This window comes from Rhinoderma darwinii, chromosome 1 (assembly GCF_050947455.1).
Source record: "Rhinoderma darwinii isolate aRhiDar2 chromosome 1, aRhiDar2.hap1, whole genome shotgun sequence".
Classification (NCBI taxonomy): domain Eukaryota; kingdom Metazoa; phylum Chordata; class Amphibia; order Anura; family Rhinodermatidae; genus Rhinoderma; species Rhinoderma darwinii.
In genome coordinates, this window is record NC_134687.1 from 638,231,676 (window position 1) to 638,252,306 (window position 20,631).

At 44.2% G+C, this 20,631-nt stretch overlaps 1 protein-coding gene across 1 annotated transcript in view; it reads right to left on the reverse strand.

Moving 5' to 3' along the window:
- The window catches only part of LOC142666573 (oocyte zinc finger protein XlCOF7.1-like), a 48,931-nt gene that overhangs the window by 11,626 nt on the left and 16,674 nt on the right, over positions 1-20,631 (reverse strand). The window contains exons 2-6 of the mRNA XM_075846705.1: positions 14,232-14,385; positions 13,034-13,225; positions 12,829-12,952; positions 6,570-6,667; positions 6,294-6,408 (exon numbers count right to left, since the gene is read on the reverse strand). Of these exons, the coding sequence (XP_075702820.1) occupies positions 6,294-6,408; positions 6,570-6,667; positions 12,829-12,952; positions 13,034-13,225; positions 14,232-14,309 (607 nt within the window). The 5' untranslated portion in view covers positions 14,310-14,385. The remainder of the gene's footprint in view (positions 1-6,293; positions 6,409-6,569; positions 6,668-12,828; positions 12,953-13,033; positions 13,226-14,231; positions 14,386-20,631) is intronic.

A 20,631-nucleotide genomic window follows, 5' to 3' on the forward strand; every position in this document is an offset into this window, starting at 1 on the left:
TCCTGCAACAAATTAACCCTGTTTCCTATAAGCTGCGGCTGCCCCCTACCCTCAGAATCCCTAACTCCTTCCATGTGTCCCTCCTGAAACCAGTGGTCCTGAACCGCTACAGCAAGACCTCTAGTTCCACAGTTGCTTCCAGCGGTCCTTCTGATGTATTCGAGGTAAAGGAGATCCTGGACCGCAAGAGGGTTGGAGGAAGGACTTTCTTTCTATCTGGTGGACTGGAGAGGGTTTGGTCCTGAGGAGAGGTCTTGGGAGCCAGAAGAGAACCTCAGCGCCCCTACTCTTATTAAAAAGTTACTCTCTCACTCTGGTCCCAAGAAGAGGGGGGATACTGTAGCGCCCATGGCCGCGGGCCGTCGGGTTCACTCACCTCCCGACGCCCGCAGCCATGGATCTGTGAGCGCTGGCCTTCGTCTCCCTCCTAGGAGATGCCAGCGCTCACTTCCGCTCCGTCCGGGTCCCGTAGGGTGCGCGCGCACGCTCGCGCCCGCTCTTAAAGGGCCAGCGCGCGCACATGAAAACAATGTTCATTAACCCACATGATTTCCTGCCCTATAAGAATGCCCCAGCCCTTCTGATCCTTGCATGAGCGTTGTTAGTCTTTCCCTGTCTGTCTCGAAAATGGTCCCTTAGTGTCTCCCGTTCCAGCTGTTACCCGTGCCATTACCGTTCCTGTATTCCGCATTGTTCCTGTGCCTACCCGTGTTCAAGTGCCATCTGCCACGTCAAGTGTAATCTGCCACGTCAAGTGCCATCTGCCACGTCAAGTGCCATCTGCCAATCGGATACTGCCCGCCACGTCTGGCGCCACTTTCCGCACCTGCCTCCATCCGTGCTGAAGCCACAGTCACCGTCCGGACTATTTCAGGTACCTAAGCATTACTGTCTGCTATCTTACTTTCACATAGACTGTGACCTGGTCAGCTGCCTCCCCGCTACGGCGGAGCGGCCTAGTGGGTCCACAAACCCAGTGTCCGTGACAATCGTTTTTCAAAACAAAAACCACTGCTGTTATCTACATTACAGCGCCGATCAGATTATGTAGGAGATAGGGCACTTATAATCTTGTGACAGAGCCTCTTTAAGATTCCTAACTCATGCCATGTTTCTCTCTCCTGAAACCTGTGGTCTTGAATCATTATAGCAAATCCAAATGCCCTGCAATTTCTCCCAGTGGTGCTTCTGATGTTTTTGAGGAAAAGGAGATCCTGGACTACAAGAAGGTATGGGGAAAGACATACTACCTGGTGGACTGGAAAGGGTTTGGTCATGGGAACTTGGAGAACGTCGATGCTCCTGCGCTCATCAAAAGATTCCTTCTACGGGAGTCCATTGCCTTCTGTGGGTCATCTAAAAGCCAGGTTTTCCCATCAAGTGAGAATCTCAATTCAGAAGGATATTAGAAACCAAAATTATTTTCCAGAAGAATTTTGCAGACAGGATTGAATGCTCTGCATTTTGTCACCACCGCAGTAGAAAAGTCCCGAAACAGGAGCAAACTTTGATCTTCATGGAGTAATTGTTGATCAGGCCCGATTCTGTGAGCTCTTTCAATGGCAATAGCACCAAAATAATCCACAATCTTAAATGCCTGAGGGAGCCATGCAGAAGTGACTTGGAGCAATATGTTCGGTCCAACAGATTCTGGTACACCGATCAGGCGTGGATGATTTCGACAAAACTATTAAGTCCAGTGAGAATTTGAAACTAGTCAGACGAGAATCTATCGCCGTCATAAATAACGCAGTAATCGCAAAGTGACGAAGGAAGATTTTTACCACTTGTTTGGATTCGGCTACTTTTACTGGATGATACCGAATTGTCCATAAACGTGTCAATAGTACAAGAAGGCATGACAGGATAAGAAAAATGAGTGAGCTTATATAGAACAAGATGATAAACAATAGTCTCACAAGACAATAGGTCAAATGTTAGGTGTTTCCCGCATGTAGCGTGCCACCCCCGAAGTATCATAGGGATAGAAATTCCAAAATATCATGAGCACAACAAAAGAATACAAGGAGTCATAGACTATCAATGGTATGAAAATAGAAAATCACAATCTTTATTGGTACATGAAAATACACAGTTTAGAAGGTTAAAATTAGTATAAAGAATCCAGCATATATTGGACTATGTATGAACCACTAAAGACCAATATGATGTGGTGGGTATATTTCTTCCTTTGGATACCTGTTATTATATATATCACTTACCTTCCTTGGTTTTCCGTGATTCCACTCTTTTTCCCTGCGGGTGCACTTGCGCGGTTTCAGTCCTGCCGAGTCTCTGCTTTGGGCTGTTTCCTTGGTGCTCTGCGCCTGCTCTGTCTCCCTGGTGACGCATCCCGGGGGCGGCACATGCGCAGATGCTCTTGACAGTCTGGGATGGGCTCTCGCTTGGGGTTGTTAAATCGCGCGCATGCGTCATTGACCTGGCTTATGATCGATCCTGTAACATCACATGCCTCAACATAGCTCCGTATATAAAGTCTGATCTGAACACATCGCTATCAACCCTTGACAAAGCTACGCGTGAAACGTGAGTCGGGGCATCACTCGGACCACATTTCACCTATGGATAAAGCACTTGGCCTCTGATCTCTTGATGGGACTCTGTTTACCAAACACTTTTCTGGGGAACTTTACCTTTGGGCATTAGTACTTGGCTTGTATGTGCTTACATGCAATATTGTCTTTTAATATACCTCATACGAACTATGGCTCATCCCCTCTTCATGTGAATGTCCATTGACCGTGTTTGTAATATTTTTCATACCCTCATGGGCACCAGGTACCCTTTACGCTGGTATTGGGCATTTTTTCGTAATCTTAACCCGAGTACCCTTTGAATTAAGTTCTTTGCATTGTTACACTGTAACTTACCATATGGGTTTTCTAAGTAGTCCCAGAAATATACCCACCACATCATATTAGTCCTTAGTGGTTCATACATAGTCCAATATATGTTGGATCCTTTATACTAATTTTAACCTTATAAACTGTGTATTGTGTATTTTCATGTACCAATAAAGATTGTGATTTTCTATTTTCATACCATTGATAGTCTATGACTCCTTGTGTTCTTTTGTTGTGCTCATTATAACTATACACAGTAAAAAGAATGAACCCTCATAAAGAGATGGAATCCGAACATGAAAGCAGCCTGGTCCCCCAGATGTTAAAATGGTCACAAGATCCCACAAAGAGCATAAATCAATATTTTTAGGCAGGTGCTAAGCATAGTACATTTGCACAGATAGATACCTAAAAAAATACATGCAAAGTGCAGTCAAAGGCAAACTAATGAGCAGTATACCTACACCTACGTAGTGGAAAATGAGCAGGAGATCAGGACAGGGAGGGGAGACCGCTGCCAGACCCGACGCGCGTTTCGCTGGTGCTTCGTCGTGGGATTTTGTGACCATTTTAACATCTGGGGGACCAGGCTGCTTTCATGTTCGGATTCCATCTCTTTATGAGGGTTCATTCTTTTTACTGTGTATAGTTGTAATGTGTTTTTTCTGTGTATTTTTGACTGAAATAAAGATTGTTTGTAATTTTGCAAATACTTGGTCATGACTTTTCTTCTCTCTCTGGTTTACTATATCAGTCACTGTGACCACTGGCACAATTTGGGGCATTGCTCGGTTTGCTAAGTTGTGCTCATTATATAGAACAAGGTATATGGTATCACAATTCTGAGGTAGTCAAAAAGATTAACTAGGGTCCTATAGTATAAGTATATCGAAAATGGTGGAAGCAAGGGATGTCAGCCCCACTTTTAGCAAGTAACAATGTAAGAGAGAAGGGTTCTAGAATCCATCTTTAGCAGAGTTGTTTGGATAAGCAAAGCAAGAGAGGATTATAATAATTATTATCAACAGTCAGTATAAGTACAAGTGAGAACAATAAAAGGTGCTCACCACCAAGGAATTCAAAAGGGTCATTTGCAGGGTTGTGGATGCATCTTAATGAGGAAATGTCCACCAGGGGAGCTGTAAATCTGTTGGGTGTGTTGAGGAAGAACACTGATGGACTCGTTGATATCTCTATATCTATTTATTCACAGGGTGAATGAGCAGGTCCTGCAGATTTACAGCATCCTGGACCCGTTAGAAAGGTCTGTGGGTGGTAGTAGCCCCGTGAATTAGACTGGACAGCAAACTCTCACAGCTACACAAGGTCTTGCCTTTTTCTCAGCCCATCGATTTATCACTGACTGCACCGGGTACCTTGACCTGGATCTTTCAATGCTGGGTAACAGAGCAATTTCATAGAGAATGGGAGAGAGAGCCATGTGAGTACAGCGCGTGCTAGTAGCGCACGTACCCTGCTGTGCATATGATGCAGGCAGCGATCTCCGAGAATGATGGCTTGTTCTTGGGAAGCAAGAACTTGTCCACCCTGCTCTTACCAGGTAGGATTGTTTAGGGGCTTTATGATCGTCCAAATGTAGCAGCTCTTCTAAAACGCGTAGAAGCGCCGTCGTCTACTGAAAGTTCCCTACATATCACTTATTTCAGGAGGAGGGAGGGGGGGGCGACAGCAAATTCGAAGCCTTTTTTTCTTAACTTTGTTTTTATCTTTTTACACAAAGCACCGTGCAGTATAAAGATTGTATCTTTATTCTGTGGGTCATTACGATTCTTTTTTTTTGGGGGGGGGGTGGATTCTATTTAATTTTTCATCAACGTAATCCTTTTTTTTGTCCCTCTACGGACAAAAACTAATGCCTGCATCACTGACAAGTAATCTAATAAGCAGTTACAGATGACAGACCTGGGCCCTCTGCTGCCATGGTAACCCATCGCGGTGCGCTGATGAGCTGACAGAGGCAGCCCCCTCTCTGTCACACACCTTAGTTTCAGCAGCCGCTATTGACCAAAATATCTAAGGGGTTAAACTGCCGGTATCAGAGTTCCAATTGATCCCAGGACTTGCAGCAGTAGCCCGGCTGTGTATAAGGCCTAATCCACAGGAGCGTATTTCACGTCAGTGCTGTCCGTTGAAAAAAACAGAGCACACTGACCCATGCAATTCAATGGGGCAATTTAGACATACGTGTTTTTTCATGGAGCGTGTATCCGTTGCATGAAAACTCATTGCAAGTGCTATTCTAATCCGTTTTTTCACGGACCATGTCGCCCATTGAAGTCAATGGGTGCATGAAAATCATGGACAGAACACGGACGACATCTGTGTGCTGTCCATGTTTTGTGCATTAGTTGCCAAAGAAATATGTAGAAAAAATAAATAAAAAGATAACCAGGAAGTGGCAGCAGAGGAGAAACACGGACACGAGAAACAGATGCCATACGGAAACCACACTTCTGCAACACGGACATGAAACACAGTCCGTTTTTTTTGTAAACGCAAAATGGACATGCTCGTCTGGATGAGGCCCTACAGTCATCCTCCTGCTGCTCGGGTGTACAGTGGCAATAACCATGAGATCCAGATAACTCATAGGTTTATTACTTGTCGATAAAGGGTTAAAATCAACTTTAAAAGCTTCTTGAAGACCCTTAAAAGAAGACATATTCCAGATGAGCTATTTAGTGTACAGTAGATTATAGCAGCGATAGGGTTACTTGATATTGCAGCCTAAGGTTCTACTACGGAAAGATCTCGAAGACATGTTTCCTTGCGACTTGTTTGCAGAGTTGTCAAAACAAAAAGTAAAACAGAAAAAAAACTAAAACAAAAACACAAACACCTTAAAAAAAGGAGTCTGAATGCGTCCTTACAGTGTCAAGGCTGGAAGTGTCTTGAGCAAGCCCTCTATCAGCATTGATTGCGGTGTTTAAGTGGTTAAACGGAGTTCTCAGATCCCGGATGTTAATGCAGCTGTTAATGGCAGATGGTTCCCCCCCTCGAGAAACTGACGCTAAACCTCCCTCAGGTCCTGCACTATGTATAACACATTGTCTGAAGTGTTAGGGTATGTTCACACAATCTATTTCCAGACGTTTTTCGGTCCGTAAACGCCCTGAAAAATGGCATAGAAAAAACACCTCGTAAAAAGAAGTGCATGTCACTTCTTGAGCCGTTTTTGGAGCGGTTTTTCATTGTCAATAGAAAACAGCTCCAAAAACGGCCGTAAAAAACGCTAGTTGCTTAAAACACGGCTGAAAATCAGGGGCTGTTTTTCCTTGGAAACAGCTCCGTATTTTACAGACTTTTTTTGTTTGCCGTGTGAACATAACCCAACTGTAACGTAGAACTAAGGAAGAACCTCACCTTAACAAACCTCCGAATCCACTTTCTAAAGTCATCATTACTTACCTGTGGTAAAACCTCCTGGAATTTCCTCCTCCACTTCACTCTTACATGGTCGATCGCCACTCACCCGCTCTTCTTCTGCTTCCTCCTCCGCTTTCATATTATTCAGATCTTCCCCCTGATTTCACATATGTAACAATTCAGTACAATACAGCAGAGAGTGCGAAGAATCTAACAGATCAACATAAGAAACCACATCTATGACCACATATATGACCGCAGGACCAAAAAGCTCCACACCCCCTATATAGATCTGGTATAGGGCTCAGCTTCATCTACCTGATGATTCTCTGGGACATTGTGATTTTCCTCTTGACAGTCCTGGGAATACAGAGGACTGGGACATCTCTCTGGTGGATTTCTTCTACTGGATCCATCTATAGGAAACACAGCGAATGAATACATGACTACTGTATATCTGTCTATATATCATACACTTCTCTCTACACCTTACATTCTAGGTTTATTGATTAGGACCTAAATTACAATGCTTGCTCCTCATCACCTGCGCCGTACAACCATTTTTTTGTGCTGCATGAAGGTGACCTACATAATATTAGGCAGGTGGTTTTAATGTTATAGCTGATCGGTGTAGATCTTATCCTAGAAATTCACAAAACTAACGCACTGGCAGAGATTGATGACGGGCAGGAACATACAACTGGTACGACTGCCCATCCTCCACACGGCAAATGAGAGGCATGTCACAGAATATGATTTTCTTGTTCCACAGATGAATTATCCTCCACAAATATGTATAGGACTAAGCTGCAATCCTAGGTGGAGCCATCAATAGAATAGTCCCAGAGAACCCCTTTACATGTTCTTGGTTGAACTTGAACTTTTTTCAACTGTACGAACTATGTAGCATGTTAGAGACCCAATTCTCCATGAAGTGGATAAATTCCTTCCTGCACCCGGCTGACAATCGGAAAAAATCCCTGGATTCACATTCTACATTACTACCAGTAACCCTGTATATTGTGTCTTACAAGGAAGATATTTAACCCTCTCATCTCTTTCCACACTCTACCATTACCAAATCCTGAGGGAGCAGGTTCCATAACTTTACGGTTCGGACAGTGATGTGCGACTTTAGGGCTTTGTGATGAAATTGCACTTCATTTAAATCGGAAGCAGTAACCCAGTGTTCTCTGTGGGGTCAATGAAAAGAATACATTACATTGTTTTCTAGGGACATTTCCATGTTTATATGAAGATATCCTTTCCCCCTTTAGCCTTCTCTTCTCTAGGGGAAGTAAATTTTTTTGAAGAGCTTTCTTCATAACCGAGATCTTCTATACCTCGTGTTATACGATTGTCATGTCTGCTTTTCCCACATGGTATAACTTTCCACTACTCACGTTTGAGAGATTCTAAGAGCAGATGACACACGGATGCACAACAAAGTTTTTTTGCTGTCCGATAGACTGCAACAGTCCCCTGGTTTTGAGGACTACAAAACAAATGCCATTGTGTGCATTAGGCCTTAGTCCTTCCAGCAATTTGTTTTCATCCATCATGAACCCAGAGGTTAAGAAGCCCCTTCCACCCTTCAGAGTTTTCCGAATTACAACACCAGGATGAATACAACCAATTTTTTTTTAAACTAAGACAAGTCCACATTTGTTAATTTCATAAAAATAGATCATACAAACCATGAGGGAGGGAAATCAGGGTGCTGTCATGACGGACTGCTGGAAAACCAAACCCAGGTAAGAATAATTCCCAATTCCCAGTATGTCCCTCATGACAGCACTACAGGTGTAGTACCAAATGAGTAGGCTTGGGGATGCGGGGGCAACAGCTTGTAGAAATTTTCTTCCAAAAGCAGAGTCTCCATTAGATAGCACATCAAGTATGTAAAGTCTCCAAAAGGTATGGATATTTCACCACGTGGCAGGTCTGATGAAACGGAGCATCTGCCCTTTCGGCCCAGGTTATGGATATGGCTCTGGTGGAGTGGCCTTGAATTTATCCTTGAATTATAAAAGAGTCCTGTACAGGAGTTTTCAGCTATCTTGATTTAGTGCCGTTAGACGTTTTTTTCCCCTTATTTTTTCCTCCATACTGTACGAATACGTTGGAATCAATTCTCCATGGATTCGTTAATTCAAGTAAGTTGTGAACTACTGGTGTTTTGTAGAGTGTGTGAAACAACTCCTTATGATGTTTTTAAGGGGTACTGCAGAATGAAGGAAGGAACAAACAGCTTTCGGGAGAAAGGCGGGATCCAACATCAAAATGAATTTTTGAGCCAAGATCTTTAGATTTCATTTATGAATGGAAAAAGCCTGAATTTCACCGAACCTTCTTGCTGTGGTAATGGTTACAAGAACAGCTGTTTCAAAAGGGAAACCGAATTTAGAGGTTCTAAATAAAGGAGGTTCGAAGGAAGTCATACAGAGACCTGACATTACTAAATTTAAATTCCATGGTGGAACAGATTTTCTGAGAGATGGTCCTAGTCTTACAATTGCCTCTTCAAATATCGAAATTTATTTATACTGAAGCGTAAAATCAAAGAAGCCAATAACTGTACCTTGAAGGTGTTACTTTTGCAACCCTTTTGGATGGTGGAAAGGACATCCTCTGATAGTCCATGTTTTCTTAGGAATTCCCTCTCAGGACAGCCAGACAGCCAGTTTGAGATACTGAACACCCTGAAATAAGAGTAGGCATTTGTGAAGATGTTCCTATATTGGGCAGCAAAAATAGCTCTGGAGGAACCTGGACATTTTAGAACCAGCTCTGCTTTGACAAAAAGGGAAATATGAGGAGAACATTGGGGAACTTCTCTTGAATCCTCCTCAGAACTAGTGAAATCAGAACACTGAGGGAAGGCATAGTCCAGACCTATGGTCACAAGATTGGGATAAAGTGTCCACTGCTGCCGGGTTGTCTCCCGGGCTTAGGGAGAAGGTACTAACCTTTGAGTTTCTTTCTGAGGCAAAAAGGTCCACCTGTGGATAACCCCACTTTTTGGAGAAGAGAAGACAATTTTTCGAATTTAGGGCCATACCCCCGGGTCTAGCTTTTAATGGCTTATGAAGTCTGTGGTCTAACCTTCGAGATAAATTGCGGAGATTAATAGAACTGTGTGCTTGGCCCAGCTTAGGATCTGAGGTTAGAAGCTGGAGAGGACAATGTCTCATGCCTCTCTGATTGCACAAAAATAAGCAGTCATGTCTGAAAAAATCCTCAAATAAGAGTTTTGCAGGAGGCGATAAGAACATTTTAATCTTTCCCACACGGCTCCCAACTCTCTGTAATTCAAAGACTTCTTCCGAACCTCAAGTGTCCATGTCCCCTGAAAATACTGAATTTGAACTCCCCATATTGAGAGGCTTGCATCAGTAGTAATCAGAATGTAAGGAGAAAGTTTCCAAAGAATCCCCTTTTTTTTAGGATGTTGGAGAAAGCCACCAATTCAGAGGATGTCATTACTAATGGGAGGATTGTTGCATTTAGCAAATTTTGGTCTCACTCACAAGATGACAGAATTAGATGTTGAAGCGTACGGGAATGGAACTGGTTCCATGGGAGTTGAATAGACAAGTTCATAAGTCCCAAAATCAGAATACCTTCTCTGAGTAAACATCTGTTTATCATCTGGAATGACAATATTTTCATGCTTATACCCTCCAGTTTTGTATGGGGAAGGAAGGAGTATTGATGCTTGTAAAACAGCAAGACACTTAGAAAGATCTTCCTTGTTGCTGGAATGAGATTAGATTTTTTGTAATTGATGAACCTCTTCTCAGAGATCTAGGATGGAAGGACTAAAGAGAAATGTTCATGAAGAATGCTGGAAGAAGCTGCTATGGAGGAGAAAATTATCCAGGTAAGGGACTAGGATGACCCCTTACTCTCTCAGGAATGCCATGCTTTCTATGATTAGCTTCGTAAATACTCACGGGACTAATGAAATGCTGAAGGAAAGGCCCTGAAATTCATAGTGAAGTATTGCTGAAGTTCCTTTCGAACTGCAAATTGGAAAAATCTCTCATACCATAGATGAATTGGGACGTGGTAATATGTGTCTTTTAAATCTACATTACTGCATGCTTATTTATTAGGAGAATGGTTGCGCGGAAAGATTCCATCTTGAAACTTCTGTATTTTACCCACTTGTTCATACGGAACCATAATAAACCTAAAATACTTGAAGTATTAGGTTTCCTGACTAGAGAGAGTAATGGCCATTGAATAGGAGAACGTGGTTTATGCCTTCTAATAATTTTGCCTGCAGTTGAGTAATCTGGAATTTATCCAGAGAAAGATTTTCGGACTCTATTTTGTATCCAAAAGGATTTGCAGAATTCACATATTCTGGGTAATTTCTGTCCACTTGGAATGGATAGAAGCAGTCTTCTGCTCACGGTTATGGTTTTTCAGGTTAATTTAACCAGATGAACATGGATCTGGCCACTGATGTAGCGGTCACGTTCGTTTTAAAGAGGGTGAAGGATGCTTCCCACGATTTCTTCAGCAGGCCATCAGCTTTCCGGTCCACGTAGAAGAAATCCCTATTTTCGGGATTTCCTCCCACTGTTTTGCATCCTTTGGAACAAAGGGTAGTTGATTTTTAAGTTCTCTTGAAATGACGAAACGTTATTCTGCGTCTTTGCACTCATCAAGGATAAGGTCTTTCACATTTTGATTCACTGGAAAGACTCTTCTCTTTCTAGACCTAAAGCCCCCAAACATACCGCTTTGTACAGAAATGAGCTGATGGATTCTTCAATATTCATAAATCCTCGAATGGCATTCAAGATTGTATTCATATTTTTGATCAACATTAACTTCATTTTCATCTACCTCACCAGAACACATACAGAATAGCATTGTTCTTCGGATTCTTATCTGAAATCCATTTGGAACCTTGGTCTTTTGGGTTGCTGTGATCCCGATGGGGTACTTGGAGTCTGGGCGATTAGTCGACATAGATTGTACTTCATTGCTAATCATGTACGTCAGTTCCATCATAAATAAGGGCTGTTCCTGTAATGACGGGCTATGGAGACAGACAGGTGAGCCCTAATCTACCAGACACTCAGTCCCTGCCTACTTGCACGGCCCGTCCTAGGCGACGGTGTACATCTGGGCGACGGTCCCTACGCTCAATAAGTGCACGACAAACAAACAGACAAGGGTACACAGAAGCTAAGGGAAATGGGGCAGTTGCCCACGGCAACACCGTGAGCAACAAGAGTAGTGAACGAGCAGAGTCAAATCAGGTGTACAAGGTACCAAACGCAGAGCAGGAGCGTAGTCAGTAAAGCCAGGGTCGATATGAAGCAGAGGTCAATAGTAATAGCAGGAACAGCAGAGCCAGGAAACAAGATAGAATCACAGGCAAAGACAAGCAGGAAATGAAGGTATAAATAGACCCAGGGCGGGAGCTAGAACCGTCTGGCCAGCCTGTGATAGGTTCTCCCACTCCTCAGCCTACCAGCCTGAGTGGTAGCAGATCGAGTCACTCTATCAGACCTAGGAGCAGGTGCAGACTGATTAACCACGGGCGTCGACACAGAAGCTGTGTCTGGCAGATCCTTTACAGTTCCTCTTTAACAAGCTTGGCCATACAATCTTAACATAGCTGTTTTTTATATGAAATCTTTTTGAACATGCAGCACAATGTTTGACCTGTTTTTTTGTGTCACTTTATTTTTTAGGAGGTTCCTTATCTCTCTAAAAATACAGAGGAATATACGGTAGGTATAGTAATTACATATAAAAGTATTCCAGGAATGTAATTTACATGGACTGTGTCAAGATCCTGTGCAGTATCAACACATTGAGAATCCATTGCTGTAACAGACCACAGATCAGACTGGCACATCAAAATAGAGTTTTTTAAGCAGCAACTTATCCAGCCAGCGACATCAGCTTCTCCCCTGATCCATAACCATGGTTCTCCATTTCGTTACGCCGGAAAAGGCAAAAAAAAAAATATACAAACAACCGAACTTCCGGTGGACGCAGATTATGCGAGTCAGCTGACCAGTAACAGAGCGAGACATAACTGCCAGAGAGAGAATTCAGAGGACGGGCGGGTGCCTGCTTCTCAGTCCCAATGAAGCTATGTACAGTAAGGTTAAGCAAGATAACCAGGGGGAGAACATGTGTACACCGATCAGCCCAGGCCGCCAGATAGACCGCAAAGAGCCTCTCTGTGGCTGTCCTCTGTATGGACAGGAAAAACACTGTAGGGTGGAGGTGAGAGGGGCCACACTGCATAGAATAGCGTAGAAGAAAAGCAGTCTACTAGAATAGTCCGATAGATGTTAAAAAGGACACTCTTGGAATCAGTCGAGTGAATTGAGACCTATAAATTTGTTGGTCATATACAGGAAACGTAGGGCTCCAACGTAATGTCATTAGAGCCGGAATTGGGGAGCTCCTAGATTACATGTCATTGTACACACATGTATATGTACTCCACATGACGGTATTAAGACTTCAACATGGCCACCAGTGCTCACAGTAATGGCCAACTAGACTCTAAAACATAGATATAAATAGCTCTTCTTACCTTGCGATGTGCGCTGCCGGTAGTTTTCCATCATGACTTCCTCGTACAGATCCTTGTGTCCTTCTAGATACTCCCACTCTTCCATGGAGAAATGGACAGTGACATCCAAACACCTTATAGGAACCTGTCACACACAATGATACAGTCACCCAGACACCTCCAGTGCGGTTACTGAAGATTTTCCCAGCATGCCCAGCAGAGTCACCTCTCCAGTCAGCAGCTCAGTCATCTTGTAGATCAGTTCCAAGATCTTCTTCTTATTGTTCTTCTCATGTATCCAGGAGTGAGGGGGAGGCTCCGTGATGGGGCTCGCACTACTGCTCCAACCTCCTGAATCATGGAGACGGATGATCGGAGTTGTACAGTCACCTGATCTCTTCTTCACTATGGTGTACTCCTGTGTATAGAGGGAGACATTTAGAGAACTGAACACAATATTCCACCATCAGTAGAAAGGAGATTGTGACCCCGTTGCATAGAGCTCTAGTGACCCCACATCTGTAATACTGGAGACTTGATTTACAAAAACACATTGGTCTCGTTCTCTTTTCTCAAAGTCGACTACATGAGAGATTTATAGGGGGTTGGCCAGGCACGCGGCAGTTCTTCATACTGATGAACTATCCACAGGATAGGTCATCAGTATATGATCGGTGGGGGTCAGACATCAGGAACCTGCAATGATCAGCTGTTCTGGCTGCCTCCAGGCATCGGATGTCCGTGCCATAAGCAGATGGCTCTGGTCACGGAATAGCGGCCGTGCTGCTTCTGTTCAAGTGAATAGGAGCATAGTTGCAGTACTGCAGCACGGCTGCGATAGTGTACCGAGCCATCTGCTTCAGACACCGGCCACCGCATATTTGGTACCCGGAATAGCGGATTGGTGCGGAGTACGTACATAGAACCTCCAACGATCATATACTAATTACCTATCCTGTGGATAGGTTATTAGCATGAAAAACCACACCATGCCCAGACAACCCCTTTTAAGATTGTCTTTTGTATAAGGGAATGGGGGGGGGGGGATATGATGGAAACCTTCTTCCTTCCTGTAAGAATATGTGAAACTAAACATAAGAACAAGGGGCACAGCCTGACAGTTGTGGGGAGGACTAGATGGACCATGTTCTCTCCTCCTGCCGTCATCTTCTATGTTTCTATATAGAGGTCACCCTGAAGCTCCAGGTTCCTTGTCATTCTCATTGCTCTACAACATTACTATTGCTGCATTGGTGACATAACACATAACTGACCATATTGGTGGCTGATCTTCAGCTTTTCTGCTGGTGGCTTCTTGACGTCACTTGGAAGGTCTGGACGCTGTTATACAGGACACTGGATTCTTCCTATTATTTATTGTCCCTTCCCTATGTGTGACTTGTTCTAGAATGTAGAAAAGTTACCTCTCCGCACAACATGTAGATGATCTCCAACATGAAGTTTAATATTCTTCTACTCATCTCATTCCTGTCCTTGTCCATCCTTGGTGGGTCATTCAGGAGAAGGAAGTTGTGGAGGAGAAGAGGAGAAAACTGGAGGATCTAGTACTGCAGACACCTTTATGAAGAAAGGAGAAGATGGAAATCACACAGGGGACATCATGTGTGACATACAGAACCTCACTTATTCATCATTGAGAGAAATGTCGTCTCAGAGCCGTCATCACATGGATTAAAGGGGAATTGCCAACACGGACATTTCATTCTCCACATGGATGCAGTGGCCATCTAACCTGGCGTTTGGGAGTCCCCCCCCCCCATTCTTTGTATGGGTGTGGGTCCCAGAGGTTTGACCCACATCTTTCAGGGACTTATGGTATATCTTCCGGAGATGTCCACGTTGAGAATAATCCTTAAATTTAAAAACTGTGGTGGAGAAACTCGATTATTCGATGAGAATTTCAAACTTAGAAGAGTAAAATGAAGACCTGACTCCCGACAACCTGACATGGCGGATACTGGGGTGACACTGCGGATATCTGAGAAGACACGGTACAGACCTGTCATGTTGAACATGCAGTGTGGTCTGTTATCAGCATGTTATAGAGCAGGAGCAGCTGAGCAGATTGAAATATTGTTTTTTTGGGAAAAGGTTCAGTATAAACTTTAATTTTTCCCTAGACCTTTATGACAGCACCGCCAGCAGGGATTCCCACCCTCCAGAGGGACAGGAAACAAAGTGGAAGCAGTTTAAATCCCCCTTCCCCGGTTGTTTCTCGTTCCTAGGGACGGGGGAAGCAGAATTCTGTCCGGGTGTGCATCGTGAGATCTCTGTAATCATTGGTCTGATTTCTCTTTCTCCTTGCAGCAGCTGCTACTCGGGACATGGCAGTGAGCAGCCCCAGGGAGAATCGGGTTAGGAGACTGGGCTCCGATCAGCAGGTGCAATTTCTCCAGCCTTTTGGCATTAGTCCTACAGTGCAGGCGGCCTCAGGCATCTGGACCATCATGGTGAGGTCTTCAGACAACGGCTCCGGCTAATGCGATTTTTCTGCACGTGTCGGTAGCATTTTTCTGGACCAGGAACCGCAGTTGTCAAAGTTCAGCCTCTTAAAAGGCAATTTACATTTTGACACAGAGAAATCGTTGTATACAGTTTGTTTGGAGCCTCCCTATTATCTAGTTGGGACTCTGCTGCATTTATCTCTGCTTTTCTTAAACATTTTCCTGCTGTGGTGACCACCTGATGCATGGAGTTAGACTAAGAAGACCTCACATGCAGAGTCCGCCTGTCACAAAACAATACTCATTCTGTACTTACCTGGGCAAATGGTTTCAGCGACGGGGCAGGAGCTCTCTAGTTGCTGGAATGCCAAAATACAATCTGTAACTCCCTCTAGTGGATAAACTAGTAAACTTCCCCTGGACGTCACATGATGCCTAAATATGGGACATCCTATATAAGCCTCTCTTTGAGCATCAACAGGTGCCAGCGTATTAGGTCATTTTTACCTAGCTCTTTTTGCGCTCGGTCAGGCTTAATAAAGCTCTGATTATACCCATGATTGATCCATACAATGCAGTAGTGGTTTAAAGTCCCAAGCCTATATCCAGCCAACTTAAATGCACATAGGAGCATAGAAACCAAAATAGCTTCATGAATATGTTTTAACCATTAATTGTATTTAATCATTGAGAGAGACATGAATATAAAAAATTAAAAATAAAAGGATGTAGAAAAAAAAAAAAAAAAAAAGGGAGTACAGCACTGCAATTGATAATAAGGCTCAAAAAAGAACCGGACTACAAAAGATACAAAAAATAAAAAATGTCCTAATAATATAATCTTGTATAGAAAATTTTGGCCCTCAAGCGCTACAAGATGCCAGAAACCTGCACTGAAAGGTAACGGCTCATAGAGCAGCAACTTATATTTGAATTCAGGTTAAATTGTAAACCAGCATACATAGACATCAATAGAGTAAGAAAAAATGTTTAGAAAGATAATTATACTTCTTTTGAGGGAGGTAAAGAAGAAGCTCAGAAGCGCCATAAAAGAATGATCCGCAACAAAAGAATGTGGCATCTGCAAAAAATTGCCCACTTCGTACAAGAAACCACTTTTCCATGAATGCACTGAGAACGTGGCTAACAAAGAAACCTCCTCTCTGCTACAATACATCAGAGGATGACTCAGGCAGAACTGGACTCGGCCCTCTCTGGGATATCGGCCTTCCTCTCCGATGATTTCCATATCCACAAAACTTATCTGACTCTGAAGTACCTCAGGAAGGAGGAGAGTCGGATGATTCGTTAGACGAGAACAACGGAACACCTCTATTTCTACCGGTGGAAGTCTAACAACTTCTTAAGTCTGTAAGAGTCACCATGTAGAGCGAAGAACCTAAATCAGTACAGGATCAAAGGTTTGAATGCAAGAGAAGGAAGGGAGTGTTCCCAATCCATAAGAACATTAAGAAGCTGATCCGCAAAGAATACTCCGATCGAGAAAAAAAGATTGTTTGTTTCCAGGAGCTTCATAGGCAAGTAATTATTGGCAGAGGAAGATTCGGAGAAATGGGACAAGACATCGAGAATAGACGCACCAGCGGCACGAATCTTAAAGTGTTCCTCACTTCCATATGAAGACCGGGGTCTATTAAAAAAAAAAAAGACACTATGGTTAAAAAAGCTGATGGCATCCTGACACACCTGGGACTATAGTAAAGTAGAATTCATGCCGAGCCTGTGGTCGCTGACCGCCGGCATCCCCCACTTACCAGAGGCCGCAGGCAACCCAGGACTTTCCTGCGTATACTTTCCCAGAGACACCGGCACATGCTGCACTCTCCTCCTGCTGTGACTCTTAGGGTGCTCACGTGCATCCCTGGTCTTAAAGGGGCAGTGCACGCACTAACAACTTAGTCCCTGACCAATCCTAACACACCCGGGACTATAAGAAGGGCTCTGCCCTCTTCCCCCCTTGCCTGAGCATTGTTGTGTCTTCCTATATTTGTCTTGAAAATGGTTCCTTAGTTGTATTCAGTATCCTGAATCCCGTTCCCCGTATCTAGGTCTAGTCCCAGTGCCTAAGTCAAGTGTCCGAGATGACTTCATCTTCTGTGTCTGGGGACTGTGCCAAACCCAGTGTCCAAGAATACTGCACTGCTCCAGTCCGGTGTTACAGCCAAACTCCGCTATCCTGCACAGGCCGGCCTTCCCTGACTGTCTGGCATACACCCACTTCTGACTTTCTAGGTACATTGTTACTACTGACTGACTGTTGATCAGCAGCTGCTCCGCTATGGCGGAGTGGCCCAGTGGGTCCACATACGTGCCAGTTGTTACAGTTTGCTCACGCCATGGATCCCGCTGGTCAACCCAAGTCATCGATCCAATTAATGCAAGCGGACATGAATGACCTCTGTGCACGACAGGATCAGCTCCTCCAGGCAGTAAATTCAATGGTTAACAGTTTGGATCTTCCTTATATGGCTGCTTCCCCTACTCCACCTCCTGCTATCCCTCCTGTTATTTCCGGTCCCAGAATTTCATTGTCCCTGCCACTTTGCTACGAGAGAGATACAAAAACCTGTAGGGGCTTCAAACAGTGCAAGATCCACTTTAATTTACACGCTCACCTCTTGCCCTCTGATATGACCAAGGTCGCTTTTATTCTTTCCCTCATCCCTGGCAGGGCCCTGGCATGGGTGAATCCTATCTGGAGAAGTGAGGGTCCGGAAGCTTCAAACATGCAGTTGTTTTTGGAGACTCTTCGTACTGTGTTTGAGTAACCGGGCCGAATATCTTCTACAGCTGCCTCACTTCTGACTCTCCGTCAAGAAGAAAATCGACGGTAGTGGGAATATGCCATCCAGTCCATACCTTGGCAGCAGAGCTTGCCTGGAATAATAAGGACTTGGTGGCAATCTTTTAGCAAGGACACTCCTCAAATAAAGGATGAGCTGGCGGCCCATGACCTCCTTTCCACCTTGGATGCCCTAATTCTGTTGGCTACATGGATCGACATGAGGATCCAAGAATGTGCCCAGGAAGTTAGATGGGAAAAAAGGTCCTACAAACTAGCACCAGAGAACTTGTTCAGGCTCTATGTTGTGCAGTCTGTTTCTTAGACTTGTTCATACTCTCTATGGTGTAGTCTGTCACCTACTGCTTCCTTCGGTGGTTCCTCCTGAGGTTGTGAGGTTGTTCCTCCTTTGCTTCAACCTCTGCCTGTTCCTGACGGGCCCTAGCAACATATTGCCATGAACTTTAACAGACCTTACTCCTCCTGCTGGATATACCACTGTCTGGGTCATGGTGGACCGCTTCTCTAAAATAGCACATTTCACTCCTCTGCCTGGCCTCCTCAGCTTGTCTGGCAAATTTGTTTATTCAGCATTTCTTTCTTCTGCATGGACTAACCCTCCATATTGTATCTGATCGGATTGTACAATTTACATCTAAATTCGTTAGAGCCCTGTGTAAACTTTTAGATGTGAAATTGGACTTACCCGCTGCCTATAACCCACAATCTAACGGTCAAACTGAGAGAATTAATCTAGTACTGAAAAATTATCTTCGTAATTTTGTATCAGTTCAACACGACCATTGGGTGCATCTTCTGCCATGGGCCGAATTCTCATATAATAATCTCACGAGTGTGTCTACTGCCTCTTTCCCATTCTTTATTGTATACAGTCAGCATCCAAATGTTCCTCTTCCTGTGCCAGTTACGTCTCAAGTGCCTGCAGCCAATTCATCTCTTGGAAGCTTCCTTCACATCTGGCAGAAAACCAAGATCTTGCAGGCAGTGGTTGGAATGAAGGAATATGCAGATAGGAAAAGAACAATTCCTCCTCAGTTTCCTCCTGGAGTCAAGGTCTGGTTATCCTCAAAAAATATTTTTCTGAAGATCCCTTCCTACAAATTCGATCTCCCACATTTTTTGGTCCTTTTGCAATCTTGCAACAGATTAACCCCGTGTCTTATAAGCTACTGCTATCTCCTACCCTTAAAATTCCCAATTTGTTCCATGTGTCCCTCCTAAAGCAAATCTCCTGGCTCTGCAGTTGCTCCCTGCAGTTCTTCTGACGTCTTGGAGGTAAAATATCCTGGACTACAAGAGGCTAGGAGGGAGGACCTTCTACCTGGTGGACTGGAACGGGGTTTGGTCCTGAGAAGAGTTCTTGGGAGCCCGAAGAAAATATGGATGCCCCAGCTCTCATCAGGAAGTTCCTCTTAGGCCCCGGACCTAAGAAGAGGGGTTATGCCCGCTGTCGCTGACTGCCAGCATCCCGCACTTCCCGGCAGCCACAGGCCTCCCAGGACCTGCAGGCGTCTCATCTCCCAAAGACAACGGCACACACTGCTTGCTCCGCCTGCTGTGACTCTTGTGGTGCACACGCACACTCGTTCCCTGTCTTAAAAGGCCAGTGCGCGCACCAGCAACTTAGTCCCTGAGCAATCCCAATACATCCGGGACTTAAAAGACTCCGCCCACTTCCCCCTTGCCTGCGCAATGTTGTGTCTGCCTATTATCATCTTTGTCTGGCAAATGGTTCCTTAGTTGTATCCTGTATCTGTGTCTAGTTACGATGCCCAAGTCCAGTGTCCAAGATGACTTTACTGCTCCAGTTCGGTGTCCCAGCCAAACTCTGCTATCCTGCACAGGCCAGACTTCCGACTGTCTGGCATATACCCACTTCTGACTTTCCAGGTACATTGTTACTACTGACTTTCATAGACTGTTTATGAGCAGCTGCTCTGCTACGGCGGAGTGACCCAGTAAGTCCACATACCTACCAGTTGTTACACGCTGCCACATGTATGCAAGGTCATTCAATTATCGCCCACAAGGGACGGACGATCACTTATAGAGGAGAGCACCTAAAGAGCAACTCAATAAACATGTAGGATTCGCGCAGCTCACGGTTAAGATCACGAGATAGAATACAAATTCAGAAGCGAGAGATCTTCAGTTATGTTAAAGGATCACCAACAGAAGAGTTTGTCCTCAAAAAAAAAAATCACTCCACAAGAGTAAAAGGGGGAAACCCCGACCTCCAATGATGTAATAATGTAACAGTTCCAGATAGTAAAAAACCATGGAGGAACCTTTCTACATCAGTTTTCTAAAGTAGAAAAGTCCCAAATGTTTTAACGCCGCCTTTGTAACTTTTGAAAAAAGAAAAAAAAAAAAGAGGGGATTAACAAAACGGAGCAGGGTAGCCACGGCCGAAAAACAATAAAACTATGCTAGAAAGTGGCATAAATTATAGTGAAAATCTACACCAGCTGCCGGTACTGACCTCCGGCAGCGTCAAGATGTTGTATGTGACACAGCCGTCAGAACGTTGTGTAC